Source organism: Primulina huaijiensis, chromosome 1 (genome assembly GCF_012295235.1).
Source record: "Primulina huaijiensis isolate GDHJ02 chromosome 1, ASM1229523v2, whole genome shotgun sequence".
NCBI lineage: Eukaryota > Viridiplantae > Streptophyta > Magnoliopsida > Lamiales > Gesneriaceae > Primulina > Primulina huaijiensis.
This window is the reverse complement of record NC_133306.1, coordinates 25,695,199-25,712,080: the sequence shown is the minus strand read 5'-3', so window position 1 is coordinate 25,712,080 and position 16,882 is coordinate 25,695,199. Positions and strand designations below refer to the sequence as shown.

The 16,882-nt window shown below is 32.3% G+C and overlaps 2 protein-coding genes across 2 annotated transcripts; both read left to right on the top strand.

Annotated features, from left to right (window-relative positions):
* The first annotated feature begins 2,076 nt into the window (after positions 1 to 2,076).
* On the top strand, positions 2,077 to 4,815 carry LOC140972942 (uncharacterized). The gene is made up of 6 exons (XM_073435427.1): positions 2,077 to 2,247; positions 3,782 to 3,993; positions 4,082 to 4,160; positions 4,233 to 4,318; positions 4,392 to 4,474; positions 4,562 to 4,815. Exons 1-6 carry the CDS (start codon positions 2,077 to 2,079, stop codon positions 4,813 to 4,815), a joined length of 885 nt encoding a protein of 294 aa, XP_073291528.1.
* A 2,443-nt stretch (positions 4,816 to 7,258) lies between these two features.
* Positions 7,259 to 14,418, top strand: LOC140972932 (uncharacterized). The gene is made up of 6 exons (XM_073435416.1): positions 7,259 to 7,477; positions 8,884 to 9,020; positions 9,109 to 9,187; positions 13,806 to 13,891; positions 13,965 to 14,047; positions 14,135 to 14,418. The coding sequence occupies exons 1-6, from the start codon at positions 7,259 to 7,261 to the stop codon at positions 14,416 to 14,418; spliced, it is 888 nt and encodes a 295-aa protein (XP_073291517.1).
* The last annotated feature ends 2,464 nt before the right edge of the window (positions 14,419 to 16,882 follow it).

Sequence of the window (16,882 nt, the reverse complement as noted above, 5' to 3'; positions counted from 1 at the left end):
AAAATAAAGGTTATTTCTACCATTTAATTAAAGATTGCATCGTTTTAAAATTTTTAAAATCATAATCACAAGAATAATTCAAACATTGCTAATTTTTACATGTATTATATAAAAATCTTACAATTAATGTACAATCAAATATTTAAATATATGGTTAACCTTTAATTTATAAATGTTATTTTCGAGCAAAAATTTATGGATGGTCACAGTTTTTTCACAAAGCAATTGACTAATCAACCATCAAATCGGATTATATTGAAAATATTAAATGCGTAGCTTTGTATTTTTAAAAATTCACCTAATATTTCACATGGTTTGTTTTATATATCGTCAAAAGCTATTTTTTTTTTAAAAAAATGTCAATAAATACCCACTAACCTCCTTGTGTTTATATCATTGCAAGATCCCTTAACACTAAACCTAGCTTAGTTCACACATCTACAAAATCTTGCATTAGGGGAAATTATCAAATTAAATTTGTCTCGTAACATGACATGTTTTTTATTCTCGATCTGATAAATTTTCAAATTTCAGTGTAGTCTAATAAACATAACCAAAAGTGAATACAAAGTCAAAATTATTGGATTAAAATCGAACTTTCACGATTTACATAAACAAAATAAAAATAAACCAATTTACTGAACCTTTTTTTTTCCTTCAACCTTTTATTAATGCATGACTTAGAAAATATATGAACACTACATCGGAGTATGTTTTACTTATGTCTAGTCATTAAAGCCTTTCTGACTCGGCCTGGCCCGGTTGCCCTACGGTGCCCTTGTGTTAATAAAAAATGGCTCGGCGATTTGAAAATTAAGTGAGAATGAGCCAAGTTTTGCGGAAGGTCGCATTAACCATAGTTGCACTTTATGAAATATTATTGAAAACCGTTTCTTACTTTTTTTTTTTGGAAAAAATTTGTGTGAGACGTTCTCACGGATCGTATTTTGTGAGACGGATCACTTATATGAGTTATCCATGAAAAAATATTATTTTTTATTGTAAATATCGATATGATTGACCCGTCTCATAGATAAAGATTCGTGAGACAGTCTCACAAGAGACCTACTCTTTTTTTATATATATAAAAAAAAACCTTTTTTCTTACATTTATTATGTTCTCATCTGTCCATCTTTTATTAACTAATCAAACATGTCCATTTTTTTATCAAAAAAATCAACACACTTAAATTAATTTGGAAGATACATAAAATATTACCAGAATTAAGTTCGGATGATATGGAATGCAATTACCACAATTTTTTTGACTCAGGACAATTATATTATTAAACTCCTTTCTTGATTTTTAATTAGTAGATTGTAAAAATAATCTTGCGAAAAAATCAAATTCCAAGAGAGTTTTTCTAGAGAGTATCGAGTAATCTCTCGTGAAATTTATATTAATGAAAAATATTATTTAGACAAAATTTTATATTTTTTAATTTGAAAAATATAATTCATACAATATCTTCTATGGTTTTCTAATTAACCAATCGTGCGAGACATACTATAATTAGAAAAAGAAATAAACTACTATTATTGAAATTGATATATGAAATCATAAAAAGGAAAATAATTAAACCAAATTTCCTGAGTAAAAGAAACATAGAACATCTCAAATTAATTAAAATTTTAATCAAAATTTCAGAACACCTTTAATTTCGTACGATTTATTCAGTATTTATAATTAAACTTATAAGTTCTAAAAATAATTAATATTAGAATGAGTAGGTCTCTTGTGAGACGGTCTCACGAATCTTTATCTGTGAGACGGGTCAACCCTACCGATATTCACAATAAAAAGTAATACTCTTAGCATAAGAAGTAATAATTTTTCATAGATGACCAAATAAGATATCTGTCTTACAAAATAGGACCCGTGAGACCGACTCACACAANATATCCACACACATGTATATATATGTATGTATGTAATGTAAGAAGGAATACTACAAAAGACAAAAAGCCAAAAAAAGCTCATGCTCAGCACTTCCTGTCAATCTTCATTTCAATAATCTCTCAAATCCCTTCAGACTTTCAACCACAAATCGTCGGAGACCATCGAAAAATAAAGCGATGTCAAGCGGAAGGAACTCGGCTTCGTCCTCCAGACACGACGACAACAAGGTTTACGCCACTCCACGCCGCCGCCAGCAAATGCAGGTTGCGAAGGAATCAGCGGCGGAGGCAGAGATCATATCCAGCGGGAGAACCAGTGATTCGATACCATCTGTTTCCTCTCATTCTGTGAGCAAAGTTACGAACTTGGATCGTTTGTTGGAATCCTTTTCTCCACTCGTTCCATCTTGATTTTTCTCGGAGGTATAACTCATTTTACCTTTTTTCTTTGTTGTTCAGTCTATGATTCTCTATTTCAGATGAATTTTTTAGCAATTTTTTCCATGCAAAAATCAAATGAAAAAAAATCGCTTTACTTTGAGTTGAAAATGAGATTTTTTTATTAGATCTGTTCAAGATGTTTTAATTTCCTTTTCATAAAATTTCCATATGATCAAGAGTTTTTTTTTTTCAGTTGTTTTGAATTTTAATTTATTTGATGATAGACCATCGATTAAATAAAATTTTAAAAATTTGATATACAAAACAGTTAATTGGCGTGAATAATATTTTGATTTATCGTTATAAATATGTTAACAAAAAACGGTTCGTTGGCGCGCGAATTAATGTTTTTTTTTTTTTTTTTTTGGTGTTCTGAAATTATTCTTAGTGCTAATTTTGGGCAGGTTTTGTTTTGTTTTACTAATAGGTCATTAATTTGTAGCATTCGGAAAAATCATAAATTCAGTTGTGTTTATTTGTATTGCACATTTCTCATTAAAAAAAAATTTGTTAAATGCGCTACAAATTTACTTCTTCTTTTTTATTATAATTTTTTATGTTTTTAGGTAAGAATTTTCAATTCTTAAAATAAGTCGTCTAAAAATTAAGCTTCATAAAAAATTATGATTAAATTAGTCAAATCCAAAAATATAGAAGCACACAGGAAACAAAAACATTATTCTTATTATCGATTTTATTTCATCTTAGTTTATGTTCTATTTTTTTTAAATTACGTGATACCTTATTCTTATTTATTTTGCATCCTTCTTTCTTTTTCTTTGTTTTTTTTACAACATAAAAAGAAAGATGATTTTTAAAAATTTATTACACTGTTTTGTAAACACGAGATAGATATTTATAACAGTAGTTTTTATTTTATTTTCGAAATGATATCAATATAACAGTATTATTTTAAAATATACTATTATTAGTAAAACCTTTTACAATTTTTTAGCCGTCATTTTTTCACGAAAAAAAAAACATTCAACATAAAAATGAAAAATAGAAACCATAATTTTAATCTTTAGCCCAAAATGAATATAGAGTACCAAATAATATATTTATTTTATAAACATTAAACACTTAATAAATTGAAGGTATATTAAGCATTCTATAAGAAAAGAAATTGCATTTTACAAAAGGAGAAGTGCAACCCTGAAATTATTCAATGCGTTAATGTCTCAAAGATTTTGTTTTATTGTTTACTGATAGGTAATTAATTTGTATAGTTTGAAGAAAGTATTTTCAATTGATTTTAACATTTGGGAAAGGACATCAGATTCAAGTATCATGCAATTAATATAATCCTTTTGTTTGTTAATGAAAGTCATTAGCGTGCAAAAAATGTGCAATTTTTATTTTGCACGAGTATATATTTCTTGTGCAAAAAACGTGCAGGTTTTTTCAATCACTTTATTGAAGTAAATTTCATGTGCAACAGGCGATTTCATGTGGATCAGAAGCACTTGAAGCAGATTCTCGTCCCTTCTTTTGCCTCGAAGATCTATGGGAGTCGTTGGAAGAAGGTAGCCTGTACGGAGCTGGCGTACCTTTGGTTCTGAGCGGAAAAGACCAGATTGTACAATACTATGTTCCGTATCTATCGGGCATACAATTGTACAAGGATCCGTCAAAGCCCTCTTCTCAACTCAGGTGAGTGTTAACTAAACCTCAAATTTGCTGAGGTAGTCATCATTAATTGAATTGAATTCTAATGATAAGAAGTTGATTGTTTTGCTAGTTCGTCGTCCCCCCAATCACCGTTCTTTCAATACTTGGAATACGAAAAACCGTATAATCTCCAACCTTTAACCGATAAGGTGAGGATATATACCATACGTATACAGTTATTAAAACTTGCATTGGAAACTGATCGTGCATGGTATGGATAGATATTGGATCTTGCCTCCCAATTTCCGGAGCTGAACAAATGTAGGAGCTGCGATCTTCTTGAAACCAGCTGGCTTAGTATAGCATGGTATGGCTTTTTTGTGCTTTTGAAAGAAAACTAGATTTCACGTGCTAATATCATATGACTCTTTACCATGCAGGTATCCGATTTGTAGAATACCCATCGGCCCAGCAATTGAAGCCGCTTTTCTATCGTTCTATTCATTATCAACACAATCGACTGGTATTGCATTTACATACTTTCTAACTTATTTACGCAATAATTTTCTTGTGCTATGATAGCAAAACAATATTGATTTTTCAAATGCAGGAAAATTTGCACCACAATTTTCTGCTGCAAATGCAAGAGCAGTGTACAACCCAACCGATAAGAAGTTTTCATTGCCCGTTTTCGGTATTCTTTCGTCTAAGCTATGGGATTCGAACCTGAATCTGGTTGAACAGCATGAAATCGAGCACCAGAACTCTCTAGTGCAAGCTGTGGATAACTGGGTTGGATACCTGAAAGTTCCTCTGCTCGACTACCATTATTTCCGACCTAGACACTACTCTTATCGGAGATAACTGGGTTTTGGACTAGATAATCCAAATTAAATCACTAAACTTGCTTTTGGTGAACATACAACTATTATCGGTGGTATAGTCTTTTTTGGTTGAATGCTTAATTATCATGCACATGCAATGCACGCACAAAATATGCACAAGGTCACCATTTGAAGTGAAATTGAATTTCATTGTTAGATTTATTATTTAAATCTATTCAAAATTGTTAATTTAGGAAAAATTACAATTTTAGTCTTGTACGTTGAACTATTCTGAGTTTAATCATGTAACTTGTCAAAGTTCGATTTTCATATATATATTAACTTGAATTTTTTTTGGTATAGGTTTTTTTTTTTTGCCCAAAACCGCCATATGTTGAATGTGCTTTATTTGTCATGATTATCTTCTAAAACCAAAACATACCAATTACATTGATTAGAATTATAATTTTACCTTAATTTTAATTGAAAATTATCTCCCAATTTTAATATACATATTTAAATTAATAGCTAATTAAAACAAAGAGTTTATAGCCAATGCATGATACTTAAGCATTCAACCAAAAAGATTATATATACCACCGATAATAGTTGTATGTTCACCAAAAGCAAGTTTAGTGATTTAATTTGGATTATCTCTAGTCCANGGGGGGGGGTATGTGAATCGTTAAAAGGAGGCAGAATGTACAGTGCCGACGTGCCTAAGGTTCTGAAATGAAAATACCGGATTGTCCAATACTTTGTTCCATATCAATCTTCATTGAAACACCAAATCGTGGGACCATTTTCCAGCCGGTGCTTACATTTAAACTCTAATCGAAAAATAATTAAGTGATGTAAGGAACTCGGCCTCGTCCTCCAGACAAAACGACATTAGGTTTTACACCGCGCCACCAGAAAATGCAGGTTTTGAAGGAATCAGCGGCGGAGGCAGAGATCAATTGCAGCGGGAGAACCAGTGATCCGATACCATCTGTTTCCTCTCCTTCTGTAAGCAAGGTTACGAAGTAGGATCGTTTCATGGAATCCTTTTCTCCACATGTTCCGTCACGAGATTCCTCGGAGATATAAATGAATTTACCTTTTTCCTTTGTTCTTTAGTCTTTGATTTTCTAGATGAATTTTTTTCCCCATGCAAGAAATCAAATGCTTTATTTTCAGTTCCAAAAGAGATTTCTTTTTAGAACTGTTTCGAGATATTCAAATTTTATTTTAATAAAATTTGATTAGATCTAATCAAAATCTATTGTTATTCAGTTGTTTTGAATGTTACTTGATTTGATGATAGAAACCATTGAATATTGATCAACTAAGCAGTGTATGTTATGATTAAATCACGATATTTGGTCAAGTTCCCTGAGATTGAGATGCTAATGAACAAACGTGACCGTGGTTTTCTATTAAATAAATAAAAAAGTGACTCATTATACAAAAAGTTAATTTTTTATTAAAATTTAAAAAGCCATAATAAATACCCACTAACCTCCATGTTTTTATATCATTCCAGGATCCCTTAACACTAAACCTAGCTTATTTCAAATATCCACAACATCTTACATTAGGGAAAATTATCAAAATTTGTCTCGTAAGATGACATGTTTTTTTATAATTGATCTTGTAAGTTTTCAAAATTCAGTATAATCTAATAAACATAACTAAAAGTGAATACAAAATCTCTATTATTTGAATTAAATCGAACTTTGACGATTTACATAAACAAAAGCAAACAAACCAATTTACTGAACTTTTTTTCAATCTTTTATTAATGCATGACTTAGAAAATATATGAAGACCACATCGGAGTACTATGTCTTGCGTACTTATGTCTCGATTTGAAAATTAAATGAGAATGAGCCAAGTTTCTGCGGAGGGTCGCATTAACCATAGTTGCACTTTATGAAATATAATTGAAAATCGTTTCTTACTTTTTTGTTTTTATTTTTCTTTTTATATATATATATAAACTCGTTTCTTACATTTATTATGTTCTCATCTGTCCACCTTTTATCAACCAATCAAACATGTCCATTTTTTTGTCTCAGAACAATTATATTATGGAAGTGTAATAATTTTCCTTTCTTTATTTTAAATTCGTAGATTGTAAAAATCATCTTGAGATTGTGTGTGAATATATGAATACACCCGCGTGCACACACATACACACACTATGCAGTATTTTATAATTAAATGTATAAGTTCTAAAAATAAATAATATTAGAATACACAAACAAATTTAAGCATATGTGTGGATATATATATACACACCTGCACACGCAAAAGCGCACACACACACAAATATATATATGTAAGAAGGAATAATACAAAAGACAAAAGCCAATAAAAGCTCATGCTCAGCACTTCCTGTCAATCCTCATTTCAACAATCTCTCAAATCCCTCGAGACTTTCAACCCCCACCCTTTTCCAGCCGGTGCTTGCATTTCATCTCTAACCGAAAAATAAAGCGATGTCAAGCAGAAGGAACTCGGCTTCGTCCTCCAGACACGACGGCAATCAGCAAATGCAGGTTGCAAAGAAATCAGCGGCGGAGGCAGAGATCACGTCCAGCGGGAGAACCAGTGATTCGATACCATCTGTTTCCTCTCATTCTGTAAGCAAAGTTACCAACTTGGATCGTTTGTTGGAATCCTTTTCTCCACTAGTTCCATCTCGATTTTTCTCGGAGGTATAAATGAATTTATCTTATTTCTTTGTTGTTCTGTCTTTGAATTTCTATTTCAGATGAATTTTTAAGCCATTTTTTTCCATGCAAAATTCAAATGAAAAAAAAAAAAATTTGCTTTACTTTCAGTTGAAAATGAGGTTTTTTATTAGATCTATTTCGAGAGTTTTAATTTCATTTTCATAAATTTCCATGTGATCAAAAGTTTATTTTTTTCAGTTGTTTTGAATTTCAATTCATTGATGATAGACCATTGATTAAATAAAATTTTTAAAATCCGATATAAAAAACGGTTAGTTGGCGCGAACAATATTTCAATTTATAGTTATAAATACGTTATCAAAAACGGTTGGTTGGCACGAATTAATATCTTGATTTTTTGGTGTTCTGAAATTATTCTTAGCTACTGTTGGGAAGATATTGTTTAATTTGTTGTTTACTAATATGTCATCAATTCGCAATATTTGAAAAATCATAGATTCAGTTGTGTTTATTTCTATATTGCACATTTCTCATTAAAAAAAAAATTGTTAAATGCACTACAAATTTACCTTTTTTTTAAAAAAAATTTATATCTGTTCTGTTTTTAGGTAAATAATTTTCAATTCTTAAAAAAATCATCTAAAAATTAAGCGTCGTAAAAAATTATGATTAAATTAGTCAAATCCATAATTAATATTGAAGCACACACGAAACAAAAAAAATTTAAACATTATTCTTAAATTGGTTATCTATTTTATTTCATGCTAGTTTATGTTCTATTTTTAAATTTTTTTTTTTAAAATTATTCAATATCTTATTCTTATTTATTTTTCATCCCGTGTCTTCTTCCTTTTTTTTTTTCTCAACATAAAAAGAAACATGATTTTTTAAAAATTAATTACGTTGTTTTGTAAATGCTAGATAGATATTTATAACAGTGTTTTTTATTTTTTTCCGAAATGATACGGTATCTGTATAAATTTTCTTATACCGTAATTTTTGGTACGGTATACAATATATGATTTTTGGTACGATACGCTACGGTTTACCACCCCTAGAGTGCAACCCTGAAATTATTCAATACGCTAATGTCTCAAAGATTTTGTTTTATTATTTACTGTTAGGTGATTAATTTGTGTCATTTGAAGAAAGTATTTTCAAATGATTTAACATTTGGGAAAGGCCATCACATTCAAGTATCATGCAATTAATATAATCCTTTTGTTTGTTAATGAAAGTCATTAGCGTGCAAACAACGTGCAATTTTTAATTTGCACGAGTATATATTTCTTGTGCAAAAAACGTGCAAGTTTTTTGAATCACTTTATTGAAGTAAATTTCATGTGCAACAGGCGATTTCAAGTGGATCAGAAGCACTTGAAGCATATTCTCATCCCTTCTATTGCCTCGAAGGTCTATGGGAGTAGTTGGAAGAAGGTAGCCTGTACGGAGCCGGCGTACCTTTGGTTCTGAGCGGAAAAGACCAGATTGTACAATACTATGTTCCGTATCTATCGGGCATACAATTGTACAAGGATCCGTCAAAGCCCTCTTCTCAACTCAGGTGAGTGTTAACTAAACCTCAAATTTGCTGAGGTAGTCATCATTAATTGAATTGAATTCTAATGATAAGAAGTTGATTGTTTTGCTAGTTCGTCGTCCCCCCAATCACCGTTCTTTCAATACTTGGAATACGAAAAACCGTATAATCTCCAACCTTTAACCGATAAGGTGAGGATATATACCATACGTATACAGTTATTAAAACTTGCATTGGAAACTGATCGTGCATGGTATGGATAGATATGTTGGAGAATAGAGACAAGAATATTTGATCACACCCCTTAAACTGATTATATTTCAGAATTTATAAAAAATTACAACTACAAAAAAATTAAATGCATACTAATTAATAATTGGAAAATGAACTTTTGACTGATATTAATTCTTCAAGCATTCCAACCAAAATGTCTCTTCAAACCACACGTTTAACTTTTATCACCCTTCCTTAAACATGTGATTTTATAACTCCAAGTTTATCTCTGAGCCTTTGGAAGTCTAAAATCTTCAACGCCTTTGTAAGAATATCAGCTATTTGTTCTCGAGTTTTCACATGCTTCAGCAGAACTTCTCCTTTGTTAACACGGTCACGAAGAAAATGATATCGAGTGTCGATGTGCTTACTTCTTTCATGAAATACCAGATTTTTAGCCAACGCAATTGCAGAAATATTATCAATATGAATGTGAATTGCCTCTTGTTGCTCACGTTGTAGCATTTTCATTACATTCTTTATCCATATAGCATGACAAACACAAGCGGTGGCAGCCACATACTCAGCTTCACAAGAAGATAACGTCACAATCTGCTGCTTTTTCGAACTCCAAGCTACCGCTGCATTTCCTAGAAAGAAAACAAAACCCGTAGTACTCTTTCGATCGTCTAAATTTCCTCCCCAATCACTATCACAAAAACCAGTCAGCTTAAAGTCTTCATTACTTGAGTAAACTAAACCAAAACTGATTGTTCCCTTTACATAACTCAAAATCCGTTTGAGTGCTTTCATGTGAGTTTGAGTAGGTGCTGTCATGAATCTGCTCAACACACCTACTGCAAATTGAATATCCGGTCTGGTGTAAGTTAGAAACCTCAAGCTTCCAATCATGCTTCTGAAAAGAGTTGCATTTGTTCTACTTGATCCATCATCTTTAGATAATTTAACACCTGGATCCATAGGTGTAGCCGCAATGCTGCAATCCCTCATTCCAAATTCATTCAAAATTTTTTCTGCATATGTCTCCTGATTTAACCGGATTCCACCATCTTCTTGTTTGACTTCAATACCTAAATAATATGACATTAGACCCAAATCTGTCATCTCAAATCTTTGTCGCATGGATTTTCGGAAATCTTCAATCATGCTAGAGTTATTTCCGGTAAAAATAAGATCATCGACATACAAACATACAATCAAAACACCTCCAGCTTTTTCTTTCTTCACATATAATCCATGCTCATGTGGTGATTTCTGGAAACCGGTTTGCTCAAAATAAGAATTAATGCAACTATACCAAGCTCTTGGAGCTTGTTTAAGTCCGTATAGTGTCTTTCTTAGTTTCAAGACTTTATCTTCATTTCCTACTGCAATATATCCTTGAGGTTGAGTAACATAAACCTCTTCTGAAAGTTCTCCATGCAAAAAAGCAGATTTCACATCCATTTGGTGCACTTTCCACTTTAGTTGAGCTGAAATTGCCAAAGCCAATCTAATTGTTTCAATCCTTGCAACAGGAGAAAAAACTTCTTCATAATCAATCCCCTTTTTCTGTGTGAATCCCCGAGCTACCAATCGAGCCTTATATTTTTCCACGTCTCCATCGGCATTTTTCTTTATTTTGAATATCCATTTCACACCAATTGCTTTCTTTCCGGGTGGCAACCGAGTCAACTCCCAAGTATGATTTTTGTTGATGGATGCAATCTCCTCATCCATAGCCTTTTTCCATTCAATTTGTTTTTCTGCCTCCTCAAAATCTAATGGCTCAATATCTGCAAATAGGCAAAAGAAAGTAGGATCATTGATAATTTCAGAATCTTCGTATATCTCGGTTAGATTTCTGAACCGATGAGGTCTTTCATTCGAATTTTCAGACCGAGAATCTGCATCCATGCTTTCTGAATTTTCAGGTTCTGTGATTTCAGATTCTGTATTATCAAAAACGATTTCTGGAGAATACGAGAAATCATATTCATCACTTTGATTTTTCCAATCAAATGACTTGCTTTCATCGAAGACAACATCTCTACTAATGATAAGCCTTTTTGTGTTTGGATTATACAACTTGTATCCTTTAGAATTTTCCGCATAGCCAAGGAAAACAAGTTTCTCACTTTTGTCATCGAGTTTACTTTTCAACTCATTAGAGACATGTGAGTAAGCCACACTTCCAAATATTTTGAGATGAGAAACACTTGGCTTTCGCCCACTCCAAGTTTCAATTGGTGTCATTTTCTCCAAACTTTTGGTTGGACAACGGTTGGATAAATATACAGCACATGCTACTGCTTCTGCCCAGAAAATCTTTGGCATATTCATACTTTTCAGCATGCTGCGAACCATATTTAAAATAGTTCGATTCTTCCGCTCTACAACTCCATTTTGTTGCGGAGATCTTGGAACAGTTAGTGGCCTTCTAATTCCATGTGATTCACAAAAGTTGTTGAAATCTAGTGATGTGAATTCTCCTCCACGATCGGTTCTCAAGGCTTTAATCACAAACCCACTTTGATTTTCTACGAATGTTTTGAATTTTTTAAATGATTCAAAAGCTTCAGATTTTTGCTTAAGAAAGTAGACCCATGTTTTCCTGGAAAAATCATCGATGAACAATAAGAAATAATTGTTCTTACCAAATGAAGTTGGCTTGATAGGTCCGCAAATATCAGCATGTATTAATTCCAAAGGTTTTGATGCTCTCGTCAAGGATTCCTTCGGAAAACTTTTCCTTGTTTGTTTGCCAAATATGCAATTCTCACATAGTTGATTAGGATGACAAAATAATGGCAAACCAGCAACCATCCTTTCTTTACTCAAAATATTTAAACTTTCAAAATTTAAATGCCCCATTCTCAAATGCCATAGCCATGATGAATCGGAAATGCTATTCTTGAAACACTTCAAAATACCTGTTTCAATGTTGAGAGGAAACATTCTGTTTTTCGTCATAGGCACTTTAGCAATCATCTTCCCTTTGTGACTTTTGAGTACTAGTCCACAGTTCATCATATCAACTGCATATCCTTTTTCTAGCAATTGTCCAATGCTCAAAATATTTGACTTCAAAGCAGGAACATAATAAACATCGGAAATAAATTGATGATCTCCGTTCTTTAGTTTAATCAAAACATCACCTCTTCCATCAATCGAAACTTTAGTCTTGTCTCCAAAAAAAATGTTTCCTCCAAACGATTTATCAAAAATGGTGAACAGATCTTTGTTACCTGTCATGTGATTGCTTGCACCAGTGTCAAGATACCAAGTTTCCCCAGTGCTTTGTTCATCCTCACTCTTGTATGTCATTAACAGTGTTGATTCTTCATTTTCGACTTCAAGATAATGATTCTTTTCTTCTTTCTTTTCTGAATCTGGGCACTCACTTGCGTAGTGGCCAAGTTTTTGACAGGAGTAACATCTTATTTCTGCTTTATTTCTTCCTCCTCTTTGCTGAAAATGAGATCTTCCACGACCTCTCGAGTATTGCTGTTGATTATTCGATTCATCATGGTATCCTTTCGAGTATCGTTGGTGATTATTATTTGAATCACCGTTGTATCCATTCCATCTTCCTCCTCTGCATCGAGAATTTCTTCGTCCACGACCTCTTTCATAGTTTCTACCTCTTCCTCTTCCACGATTAAAAAATTTAAAATCTTCATTCTTTTCTCCCAAATAAAGTTTGGATTGCAAAGATTGTGAAGGTGGTTCTTCCTTTCTTTTAATTCTCTCTTCGTGAGCTTGCAACGATCCCATCAATTGATCAATCGTCATGGAATCTAAATCTTTTGATTCTTCTATAGCCACAACAATATAGTCAAATCTCGCATCAAGTGATCGAAGAATTTTTTCAATCACACGAACATCCTCTATTTTCTCTCCGTGTCTTTTCAATTGGTTGACGGTGGCAAGAACGCGTGAAATATACTCCGAAATTGATTCCGACTCTTTCATATTTAATGATTCAAACTCTCTTCTCAAAGTTTGAAGACGAATACGTACAACTTTGTCACTTCCATTGAATGAATTTTGAAGCAAATCCCATGCCTCCTTCGACGTTGATGCCGTGGCTATTTTTTCAAAAACTTCATCATCTACGTAAAGTTGAATGGTGGACAGTGCCTGCTGATCCTTCTGTTCAGATTTTTGCCATGCTGTTCTTTGGGCTTGACTCAAGGTTGATTCATCTTCGGGAGCTTCCACACCTTTTTCTACAGCATCCCACACACCTTGAGAACGCAACAGAGTCTTCATCTTAATACTCCAGTTGCTGTAGTTTTCCTTTGATAGTTTCGGAAAGTGTACAGGAAGAGAATTCATGGCGGTGTCTTCAAATATAATTGACTCACTCCAATAAAAAATAGCTCTGATACCACTTTGTTGAAGAATAGAGACAAGAATATTTGATCACACCCCTTAAACTGATTACATTTCAGAATTTATAAAAAATTACAACTACAAAAAAATTAAATGCATACTAATTAATAATTGGAAAATGAACTTTTGACTGATATTAATTCTTCAAGCATTCCAACCAAAATGTCTCTTCAAATCACACGTTTAATTTTTATCAAGATATTGGATCTTGCCTCCCAATTTCCGGAGCTGAACAAATGTAGGAGCTGCGATCTTCTTGAAACCAGCTGGCTTAGTATAGCATGGTATGGCTTTTTTGTGCTTTTGAAAGAAAACTAGATTTCACGTGCTAATATCATATGACTCTTTACCATGCAGGTATCCGATTTGTAGAATACCCATCGGCCCAGCAATTGAAGCCGCTTTTCTATCTTTCTATTCATTATCAACACAGTCGACAGGTATTGCATTTACATACTTTCTAACTTATTTACGCAATAATTTTCTTGTGCTATGATAGCAAAACAATATTGATTTTTCAAATGCAGGAAAATTTGCACCACAATTTTCTGCTGCAAATGCAAGAGCAGTGTACAACCCAACCGATAAGAAGTTTTCATTGCCCGTTTTCGGTATTCTTTCGTCTAAGCTATGGGATTCGAACCTGAATCTGGTTGAACAGCATGAAATCGAGCACCAGAACTCTCTAGTGCAAGCTGTGGATAACTGGGTTGGATACCTGAAAGTTCCTCTGCTCGACTACCATTATTTCCGACCTAGACACTACTCTTATCGGATAACTGGGTTTTGGACTAGAGATAATCCAAATTAAATCACTAAACTTGCTTTTGGTGAACATACAACTATTATCGGTGGTATATATAATCTTTTTGGTTGAATGCTTAAGTATCATGCATTGGCTATAAACTCTTTGTTTTAATTAGCTATTAATTTAAATATGTATATTAAAATTGGGAGATAATTTTCAATTAAAATTAAGGTAAAATTATAATTCTAATCAATGTAAATTGGTCTGTTTTGGTTTTAGGAGATAATCATGACAAATAAAGCACATTCAATATATAGCCGTTTTGCGCAAAAAAAAAAAAGAATCTATACAAAAAAAAAATAAAAAGTTAATATATGAAAATCGAACTTCGACAAGTTACATTATTAAAACCCAGAACAGTTCAACGTACAAGACTAAAATTGTAATTTTTCCTAAATTAACAATTTTGAATAGATTTAAACAATAAATCTAACTATGAAATTCAATTTAACTTCAAATGGTGACCTTGTGCATATTTTGTGCGTGCATTGCATGTGCATGTTTGTATATATAAATAAACAAAGAAAAGAGACATCCATTAAATGATAAAAAGCATAAATTCACGCACAATATCTTCCATTGTTTTCTAATTAACTAATCGTGCGAGACATGATAAAATTATTAAAAAAAAAAAAACTTCTACTACTGAAGTCAATAAGAAAAATAATAAATTTTCATGAGTGCATATATATAAATAAATATATAATTTGGATATGTAGTCTATTAATCCTGTTTATCTCTCTACTTACTACTGAAGTGACACTCATTCAGTTGATGTACAATTTTAATATAATTCATAAAGTCCAAATATATGTGTGTGTTAAAAGAAGGTAGAATGTACAGTGCCGACGTGCCTATGGTTCTGAAATGAAAATACCAGATTGTACAATACTTTGTTCCATATCAATCTTCATGGAAACACCAAATCGCGCGCGGGACCATTTTCTAGCCGGTGCTTGCATTTAAACTCTACTCGAAAATAAAGTGATGTAAGGAACTCGGCCCCGTCCTCCAGACAAAACGACATTAGGTTTTACACCACGCCACCAGAAAATGAAGGTTCTGAAGGAATCAGAGGCGAAGGCAGAGATCAAATGCAGCGGAGAACCAGTGATTCGATACCATATGTTTCCTTTCCTTCTGTAAGCAAGGTTACGAACTAGGATTGTTTGATGGAATCCTTTTCTCCACTTGTTCCGTCCCGAGATTCCTCGGAGTCCGGAGATATAAATGAATTTACCTTTTTTCTTTGTTCTTTACGCAGAAAATCCATACAAAGGATAACATAGCTGATGTTCTGACCAAGCCATTGAAGTTGGGGCAGCCTTCTTTGAAGAAAATTAGAACACGGCAGCTGATTTTCTGAAATGGCGGACGAAGGTTAACACTGAATGATGCATCTATAAATAGAGACATCATTCGGCATTTCAATGCATCCCATTCTCAAGCCTTCTCTTGAGTTTTCTTATTTCTCCTATTAGTTCTATAATATTTGTGAGGTGTTTGTTCTCCTGTATTAAAAGAGTGTGTGTTCTCTTTGGAAACACAGTGAGTGAATTGTACACCACAAAATATTATAGTGAAATTGTTTTCATCTTGCCCGTGGTTTTTACCCTAATAATTTTTAGGGGTTTTCCACGTAAATCTCGGTGTCCAGTTTATTCTTTATTTTCGGGTTTTATTATCTCAAATTACCGCAAGTGGGACCAACACTTTAGTCTTTGATTTTCTAGATTATGAATTTTTTTCCCCATGCTCGGAGTCCGGAGATATAAATGAATTTACCTTTTTTCTTTGTTCTTTGTTCTTTGATTTTCTAGACTATGAATTTTTTTCCCCATGCAAGAAATCAAATGAAAATAAATTGCTTTATTTTCAGTTCCAAAAGAGATTTCTTATTAAAACTGTTTCGAGATATTTTAATAAAATTTGATTAGATCTAATCAAAATTTATTGTTTTTCATTTGTTTTGAATGTTAAGTTAGTTGATGATAGAAACCATTGAATATTGAGTAACTAAGACGTGTATTTTATGATTAAATTACGATATTTGGTCAAGTTCCCTGAGATTGAGATGCTATTAATGAACAAACGTGACCGTAGTTTTCTATTAAATAAATAAAAAATTGACTCATTATACAAAAAGTTAATTTTTTAACATTTAAAAAGCCATAATAAATACCCACCAACCTCCTTGTTTTTATATCATTGCAGGATCCCTTAACCTAGCTTAGTTCAAACATCCACAACATCTTACATTAGGGAAAATTATCAAAATTTGTCTCGTAAGGTGACATGTTTTTTTATTATTGATCTTGTAAGTTTTCAAAATTCAGTATAATCTGATAAACATAACTAAAAGTGAATACAAAATATAAATTATTTGAATTAAATTGAACTTTGACGATTTACATAAACAAAAGCAAACAAACCAATTTACTAAACTTTTTTTCAATCTTTTATTAAT